Genomic DNA, 9,283 nt, shown 5'->3' on the forward strand with positions numbered 1-9,283 from the left:
AATAATCTCTGATAAAAATACCCAAAGAAAAACTCTACTAATCACGGATAAAAATGCACCCAAAGAAAAATATACGCATACAAGCATAAACAGACACACATAAACACACATAATAAAATAAATCTAGCGAAAATCAGGTTGTTACATCAGCGCATGGCGCATGTGCCTTGTACTTTGAGGCGTTTATCGCCTTTAGGCATGCACCATGTGCTTTAGTGTATTGCCTTGAGGCCCCAAGCTCCGCCTATTGGTTCAACTAGTTTAGGTACCGTGTAGCATGTTTTCAAACTTGGTTCAGCTGAACGATCTAACCAAACATATTTCTAATTGGCTCTTGCAGTCTTTTCGATTTCTGAATCATGCAACAAGTATTCAGGTTGCACTATACCTCGCATAAATAACAATACAATACCTTAGTAGCATTGCACAATACAAAAACAAGATGAACAACTGAATTGACAATATTTTTTCTTTTAAATTTTCTTATTTTCAACAAAAATTAAATTGCAGAAATCCTAAACTATAACGAAATTGACTTGTTGAAATGATTCAACAATTCCTGGTAACGGTGCCAAAATCTTGATAGATATTTGGCAAGTGTACCAAAACTATCGAAGTAATAAAATTAAATTCGTATTCACGATGACTGTTATTAATTTCTACTTAGCAATTTCTTTAATGTGAATGATCTATTAAATTGGGGTTTCCCAAGGCAGATGTTTTGTTTGCATAAAAGTAAGAAAAAGTGCGATTAAAGTTGGTCTGGTAATTAGGTTTAACAAGTGATCAAGCCTTCAAATCCTCTACTGCTCATTGTAAATTAATTTGCACCTCTTCTCTCTCAATGTTCAGCTAGTTTTACGACGAATTAACATAATAGTTTTGATTAATCTCTTGAGTCAAAATTCTTTCCTAAATTATAATCCTCTAATCACTTAAGTCGATTCATAACCTTTGGAAGTATCACTAGTTCGTTAATTCCTTTGTCATAACTCAACAATTTCTATCTCTAGCGTAATATGTTAAGTCAAACAAATTTATTAGGTTAGATTTAACAGATATTACTAGTAGTCAATTAAATTCTAAAATCAACTCATATAATTAAGAAGCTAAGGCTGGTAGTCACACATAATCATATAAAAAACATTGAACACAAATAAACCTGAATAATACTAGGATTCCATTCATGTCAAAGAGAGTTCATAACAAATTACATTATTACAACTTACAATAGATTCATCTCATGGCTTAATCAACAAATGGCTTAACTTCTCATAACTAAGACAATCACTAACAAAGGAATAATGATACATACATAAATCAGAACCAACTATGAGTTGGTGTGAGGTGCACGACGTGTTTCTAGGTCTCCAACTGCCTCCTATGCTCTGAAGTCTCCTAAAAATCGAACCTTCTTTCTGAATTTGCATCTGGCTTTTATAGACAAAATTTCTGTAATAACCCTATCGTACCACATTATGAGTCCTTCATGGCACGATGAATTCATTAATCTACATGCAGGCAAAACAAATTCCCATCGTGGCATGATACAGGTCCAACGTTCCATCGTGGTACGAAATTTCCAGTAGCTCAAGCTTCCAAAGTCTTATCCAAATTGTGCAAAATTTGCCATTTCATAGCCATATAACCTCTTAACACTTCTAACAACTTTCAACTCATTCTAGCATGTAATTCATGAATAAGATTCTCTATCTTTCTCAACAAGGCATAAAAATGACTAAAATACAAGAGTAAGACCAAGTCTCATCAGACGTGCCCATCAAATGTTGACTTCATCCGAGTAAGCTTTTATCAGAATCAGTTTCCTTCAAATGTTGCTCGACTTCATGCAAATTCTGATCATAGCTTTTAATTTTTGTTGACCTTCCTTTAGATCATGGTCTAAGTCTTCAGAGATTTTCTTTAGTATCAAATGAGTTCCTTTGCGTTCAGAGCTTGGTGTTTCAAAACCTATAAATTTACCTTAAAGTTAGAATTTAATTCTATGGTCATGCACACTTGAACACACATTAAATTACTAAATTGTTCTTTCATACATTATTATCATAAAAACCTTAGGGATATTGTTCTAAAACCCACTTTGGTTCAACATCGTCCACCTGAGATGGTTCAGAGCCATCAGCACGAAGGCGCCTCCTATGCCCCTACACACTCTTCCTTCCGCTACATTCCTCTACTATCGCTCTCGCCTAGCAAAAATAATCATTGAATGTTTGTTGTTTCTATGGCGGTATATGTGGTCTATATCTGAAACAAGCAAATTACATATAAATACAGTACAAACAGATACACTTCGTATTATAAAATCTGAACATAGCACAACCTGGTTCGAGTTCTAAAATCGGAACAAGTTCAGTAAACCAGAAGAAAAAAAACATGAAACCAATAGTGATAAATTGAGGGAGTGAGACCTTTCATTGTGTTTGAAGTTTGAAAAGGCTTGAAATATGACAATTTTGATCAAAAACCTATAAGATTCACCCAACAACTAAGTTTCAGATTTTTGGTATGAGAGAGAAGTTTTAGGGCAAAATTATGAAATTATTGAATTAAGAAAGATTTTTTATTTCGAGTTAAATATAGGCAGCCTTCGAATTTCGAAAACTAAACTATCGCTGTAATTTTATAAGAGCAAATTACATTCCTCTCGCTTGAAAGATGTTTGAATTACACTCTCTTTCCCTTTTATATTAAAACATACACTTCCCTCTCCTCTTATGTAAAACATATTAGAAAATATTTCACTCCCCACCCGTGAAAGAAGCTTGAATTATATTCCCCATCCCCTCCTATGTTAAAATCTATACTTGCCTTCCTTAATATGTTTTTTTTTATTTCTTTAATTTATCAAAAAAATAAAATCAAACACACTCTGAAGAAAAATGTATTGTGTGTCCACTTTAATATAATAAAAATTCAAATTCATATTTTTCTATATTATTCATAATTTCATTAACATCTAGTTTTAAACCCCATTATAAATTAGGCTTAAATATGCATTTCATCCCTGCAATTATAGGCCATTTAATTTTTCATCCCTGAGCTTACTAATCCTCCCATTTTGTCCATGTAAAAATTAATCATTTGAAAATTCGTCCTAATTACATTTTTTTGCTAACGTGGATAGTGATTAGCGATGTGGCACACGATAACTGGGTTAAGATGAGGATGAGTCAGAAAATTACACTTGAATCGACCTTTATGCCCTTAATGAGATCAGACATGTGTGAAATTACCATTTTACCCCTTTCTTCATTTCTCTCCAAAAGACCAAAACCCAGGTTGGGATCTCTCGTTCTATATTTTTCCTGTTGAATCTTCGAGAACCAATCTCTATGAAACACTCTTGATGAATTATCAAACCCAACAACCTTAAAGATTAACATATCTCCTCAACTCCAAACCAAAAAAATAATCGAACAACGTGAAAAGAAGCTGATTCAGATCTGTGCTAGGAGGACGAAGATGTAGACGACGATCATGAGGGCAAGTGGATGTCAGGTGGATATCGTGGTGGTGGTGGTTCGTATGAGAGACGAGAGAGTGGTCACGGTAGAGGCAGAAATCGTGAGAGAGGTTGAAGGTGATGGTGGTGATAGTTGGGTTTGACGGCAGATAGTTGGCTTCTGACGGCTGCGACAACGACGATGGGAAGCTCCGTCTCTCTGCTTTCTTCTTCTTTTCGTTCCCTTCTTCTTTCTTTTACCATTTCTTCTTTCTCTTCTACACATGGATTGGGAGTAGTTTGGTGGCGGTGATGGTTATGAAACGGTGGTTGTTTGGAGGGTGAGGAAGAAGAAAGGGGTATTATTGTCCTTTCACGTGGGTATGAAGTCATCAAGAACTAATGACTCTCCACCTCATAAAAAAAGTGATTAGGACTAAATTCTAAATGATTAATTTTTACAATGGCAAAATGGAAGGATTAGTAAGCTCAGGGATGAAAAATCAAATTGCTTATAATTGCAGGGATGAAATGCATATTTAAGCCTATAAATTATAAAGTATAAAACAACACAAAATAAAATAAAATTTAATCATCATTGACATTTAAATTACAAATAAATGATTTTTTTCTTCCTTAAATGGTGTTTTAAAAATAGTAAATATCTTAAATTTTTTTATTTATGTTAAAATAGATTAAATTAACTATCGTTGTAATTTTATAATCCGAACAAAGTATTTGGGAAAGAAATAAAGCGAAACATGTAGATGGAAAAAATAATAGTAAAAAAAGAAGGGTTAATAGTGTTTTTAACCCTTGTAATATATGTCATTTTCGGTTTTCGCCCCTATAAAATTTTCAGTTTGATTTGCACCTTCGTAAAAAATTTATTTTCCAGAAAAACCCTTAATAGGCCATTCAAAAACCAAAATTTCTTAAAAAAAAATTCTAAAAATGGCCTATTAGGGGTGTTTTCCGGAAAATAAAATTTTTACAAGAGTGCAAATCAAACCGAAAATTTTATAGGGGCGAAAACCGGAAATGACATATATTACAGGGGTGAAAAACACTATTAACCCAAAAAAGAAAAATACAAAAGTTTAGTTAGTGAAAAGAAGAATACAAAAGTCTGAGTTTCCACGATGGGTACTTCAGCAACAGCGACTAGAGAACCCAGAGAACAAGAAGAAGAAAACACCATCACCACCACCACCATGGCGAGTGTTCCTTCTTCACCTCCACGCGCCCCTCTCTCTGCTGCTGAATCAACAACAAACTCAACCACTCCCTTCCCAAAGCAAGAGGTGACTCTCTCTTCCTTCTTCTTCTTCTTTCTTCTATTGTTTGATACTTAATTATAGGGTTTTGAAAGGTTAAGGTTGAACGTAATGCTACCAACAACAATGGGGTTTTCCATGCTGATGAGGTAAAACCTGACCTTAACGATGGACTTGAGTAAGTTCCTTTTTCCCATTGTTCCTTATTTTGGAGTTCTGTTTTATTTTTGGGACATTGAAATTGGTATATGCATGAATTTGGATGTTAAAAATTTCTATATGCAGGAGTTTAACCACTTTGGACATTCTCAAAATTTGACATTTATTGGTATAATTAAGGTTATAATTTTATATTAGAATAAAATTTTGATGCTATTTATCGTTTTTTGATGGATTTCAGCCGTCATAATTTTGATATATTGAACTGAGAAAAAAGCTTCAGTAAGCTGTTACAAATTTCATGTACCTTACTTTGTCCCTCAAAAAAAAAAAAATGTATCTTACTTTGGCGTGATTTGCCTTTCAAAATAATTGTTATTAGGGAAATGGTAACTTCTTATGAAAGTTTGTGTAATCAGCGCATTGGAAATTGAAAACTTTGACATCTTAAAAGAATAATTACTTAATTTAGCATGCTTAAAGAGTGCCCCGTGGATACTTGTTAACAAGACCCTTATTATTATTATTATTATTATGAATTTATGATTATTCTTATTGTTGTTGTTGTTTTAAAATGCCAACAATAAAATGTTTGTAAAGCTTAATTCAACATGCAATGCCGATATCATGAGTGCCGGCAACACTCTCTTTTCAACCCTCGCTGTAACACTCCATCTTTTATTGATCTAAATTAATGTGGACCCCACACTTTGAAAATGGAATCAACATAAAAGTGGTGGGACACACATATGTTTCACCCAATAAAAGAGCGAGTGTTGCTAGCACTTGTCATGCCGATATTGTTAGGCTAGACATTTTCTATGATTACTGGGTTTGAATAGGGGATCTTGTGTTTGTATGTGTGATTTGTTAGGTGTTTGTCATTCTGTCTGTCTATAGACTAAAAAATGACAATATTGAAATAAACTAGGTCTGCTTTTACTTCATTATTTGCAACGAGTAATGATTTAGGAAGATAATGGGTATACCTTAAATTACACACTGTTGGTGGATCTACCTGTTTTAAGTCGTTTTTAACTCATACCTACGTTCTGTGATTTTGGAATAATTGGTTGTTTTGTTAGCTGTTTGATAAAATAAAACAGTAAGAACTGATATTTGTTTGGGACGTGAATTAAGCATATGTTTGGTTTTCCGTCTGAGAAACGAAACATAATTATTGTCCAGTACCATGCTTCTGCTGCGATTTTATGGGAGGAAAATTGGCAGTGCAACCTAACAGACACTAATGGTATGTTTGGATCTGCGTTGGCACATCAAGTTTCGCGTCCCAGTGTTTTTCAACATGAAATATCTGAAGCAACAATGTGAAGCTTCTGCATTGGTGTGCTATTTCACCCAAGTGTTGTTAAAATCCAACGCGGATCCAAACAAATTAACTACAGTCGGTGTTTAACTATTTTGCAGTTTGAACAAATCCCCTCTATCAATAGTTAAACGCGCTCTATTCTGCCACATCATCTATGTAACTGAAGCGAAAATAGAAACTTGGTTTGTTCAACTGCAGTGGTAGGAGGAATATATGACAAAAATCAATCTGAATACTTGGATATGCAATATGGAAAGTATCAGAAACTACTGATATAGTTCTTAAATAAGTTCATGTCTATTTGCAAAACCTACACGCACACCCGTGAGATGTCCCTGCAGGCTCATACCCTCCAGATGCGAGCCTAATCTTGCTCGAGTGTTTGATTTTGTACCATGGCTATAAGTACTTAAAATTTTGCAATGTAGGTAAAATTCTACTGTGAGCCTAATCTTGATTTGATTTGCCGATTATGCCAAATAACTGATGTGTCGAGGCTCAATCCTCAATCGTCAGTGGTATCGAGATACGAGGGATTATCTAACTTCTGAAAATAAATTTGATCAATGGTATAAGACCTATAAGCCACATTTTGAGATATTGATGATGTTCCAACATGCAACCCTTTGTTGGAACTGTCACATATCTGCATCAGTTTCATGCGAACAATGAATTTCATTCTTTTGCTGAATGAAAACCATCGTTCTTATTTTAACAATCGAAAGGGGAAATCTAGTGCTATAGAGCCCTTGTCACGACAAGATTGAAATAAGGATTGGACCCATCCCTTTAATTTTAATTTAAAGCATAAAACTGCATGTTATTAGTTGATGTGAGCATACTTTTCTTCCATGTTGGATTATCACATAATTGCTAATTTAATTTTTCTTTACTGATTACTTGTTTGGAGACAACAGCTGCAAATGTTTATTTCTTTATTATCTGTTCTAATTTCTTTGGAAAGTATTCTTTGCTGCAAGTTATATTTCCAGATTAAAATAATTTACCATTTTATTCTTTTTACAGTCACCTGGACAGCAAACAGTGCATTGAGAGGTTCAGAAAATATGAGAACGAATACACTCATCGTTTATTGAACAAATTTTTCTCTGGCAAAAACCTTAATGGAGGTAAGCAACAATAGCCATAAAAAGCGATATGCAGAACTATTTCTTTATACAAAAATATAGTCTATTTTCCCTTCTACATTTGTTATCGTATGATAGATTCCCTGATTTAGCCATGTAGACCGCAGCGTGCTTACCTTGGTGAATATCTTGCATCAGTTCATTATTATTGAAAGATTTTGTGATTTCTGTGTATCTTAGATCACACATTTTGTATTTATAATTGTGTTACAATAAATACATTGAATGTCTAATTGATTATCACTACCTAGGAAGTTGTATAATCTAGAAATATTATCAACTAATCTAGAAAGTTGTACAATTTAGGAATATTAACAGATTTACTTAATTCTAACAATATTGTAGCTTTGCCACATAATTAACATATATACATATATATAGTGCATAGTCTCTAATTCTCTACTGCAACTTCTCTTGTGCTTATTTATTATGATCCATATTCAAGTAAAGCATTTATGTTTTCAAAATATCAGAGTAAATATAGTGGTGAAGGTTAACACACAAGTGTCCTTAATGTAATTTTAGACTGATGGGATGAAATACTTTAATGTGTATACGCTGGTCGCCTTGATGTTGTAACATATGGTAATTGTAATGGCTTGCTGTTTTTCAATTATTGGTTTAAGCCTACTCATATATTCTTAGAGTTTATAATTGTTTGTTCATGTGTAGTCTGCCAATTTTTACAATAACTCTTCCTTGGTAATATGATCATTTACATCTGAAAGTTGAGTAAGAAGCGAAATAGAGAACTTCATTTTTTATTTTTTGCCAATTTTACATCGACTTTCAATCTTAATTTACATGTTGAAATGCAATTATTATCTTCTAGAAAAAAAAACTGCACTTGATGGTAAATGTCATTTTTCTGTGCAGGTAACAGTTTTTATGAGGAAATTGCAATAGGCGCCGAAGTTCTAAAAACAAGCAGGTTAGCGTGTGCAATAAACTTATTTGCATTTGCAATGTTGGTTAAAATGAAAGAAGAATTTAAATAGAACCAAATGTTGTTAGTCTCTATCTAGATTTGGTTTGGTAAAACAAAGATCAATACAAGAAAGATAGATGCAGCTCTAGAATAATACAGAATAACCTATTAAGTACAGTAATAATTAGCTATTAGCATTTGAGAATCTAATCCATGCTAGGACATGTTTGTGCAGGGTGCCTTGTTTCCAGTTATATGCTGATCCTGTTGTTGGTTTTGAAGAGCAATGCAGCAAAGGATCGACTTCACCAGCCAAAACACAAGCTAACACCCCTAATGGGAAACACACAGAAGAACTGAAGTAATTTTAATGGTGAATCATCAATGAATGTGTAATCTTAAAATACTTTACATAGAGGCATTAATACCCGGTGTCTTGGAAAAGGATGGTTATGACTTCAAAACCATCGACTCCCTAGCCCAAGAAGGATTTTCTGGTAGTGATAATTTTTATGGGTTTAAATATTAAATAATTATGTCGTTATTTAAACAATGCATGTGTTATCTTAAACAATGATCATTTTTGTCCCCGTGAGCTTAGCTCAGTTGTTAAGGACAATGCATAATATATGCAAGGTCTGAGGTTCGAACCCCGGACACCACAAAAAAAAAAAAACAATGATCATTTTTATGATTCAGTATATTCATCATAAAGTAAATACCTATTGTTTTTTGTATTCCCTTGTCCATTTTCAATTTTCAAGTTCACCACAAATGTCAAGTGATTGTATTCCTTGTATCATATATGGGAGATTAGACTGGTTTAGTGTGCTAGTTTAATTTTTTTTTTCCTGGTGGTATTGACTTGAGATTTGAGAGTGTGCTACTTAATGGTTAGACTTACACTATAAGTGTAGAGAAATGAAGAACCGTAAATTAGAAAACTCTATACATGTACCGAAAAAAGTGATACTT

At 33.5% G+C, this 9,283-nt stretch overlaps 1 protein-coding gene across 2 annotated transcripts; it reads left to right on the forward strand.

Annotated features, from left to right (window-relative positions):
• Positions 1-4,577: 4,577 nt before the first annotated feature.
• LOC11413194 (uncharacterized) lies at positions 4,578-9,045 on the forward strand. 2 transcript variants are annotated; one of them, XM_024775771.2, is made up of 5 exons: positions 4,578-4,770; positions 4,845-4,921; positions 7,259-7,362; positions 8,257-8,311; positions 8,544-9,045. In XM_024775771.2, the coding sequence occupies exons 1-5, from the start codon at positions 4,609-4,611 to the stop codon at positions 8,671-8,673; spliced, it is 528 nt and encodes a 175-aa protein (XP_024631539.1). In that variant the 5' UTR covers positions 4,578-4,608; the 3' UTR covers positions 8,674-9,045. The 2 variants fall into 2 exon arrangements, with proteins under 2 accessions (XP_024631539.1, XP_003595679.1); XM_003595631.4 differs by having other exon boundaries at positions 4,580-4,770; positions 4,839-4,921; positions 8,544-9,027.
• Positions 9,046-9,283: the final 238 nt, after the last annotated feature.

Source organism: Medicago truncatula, chromosome 2 (genome assembly GCF_003473485.1).
Source record: "Medicago truncatula cultivar Jemalong A17 chromosome 2, MtrunA17r5.0-ANR, whole genome shotgun sequence".
In the NCBI taxonomy this organism is placed as follows: domain Eukaryota; kingdom Viridiplantae; phylum Streptophyta; class Magnoliopsida; order Fabales; family Fabaceae; genus Medicago; species Medicago truncatula.

Excerpts from the sequence above, each read along its gene's own strand:
- LOC11413194 (XM_003595631.4), top strand. The coding sequence starts at position 4,609 with ATGGGTACTTCAGCAACAGCGACTAGAGAACCCAGAGAACAAGAAGAA. Across the intron at positions 4,771-4,838 it reads CTCCCTTCCCAAAGCAAGAG|GTTAAGGTTGAACGTAATGC; the intron begins GTGACTCTCTCT and ends GGGTTTTGAAAG. Across the intron at positions 4,922-7,258 it reads GACCTTAACGATGGACTTGA|TCACCTGGACAGCAAACAGT; the intron begins GTAAGTTCCTTT and ends TTCTTTTTACAG.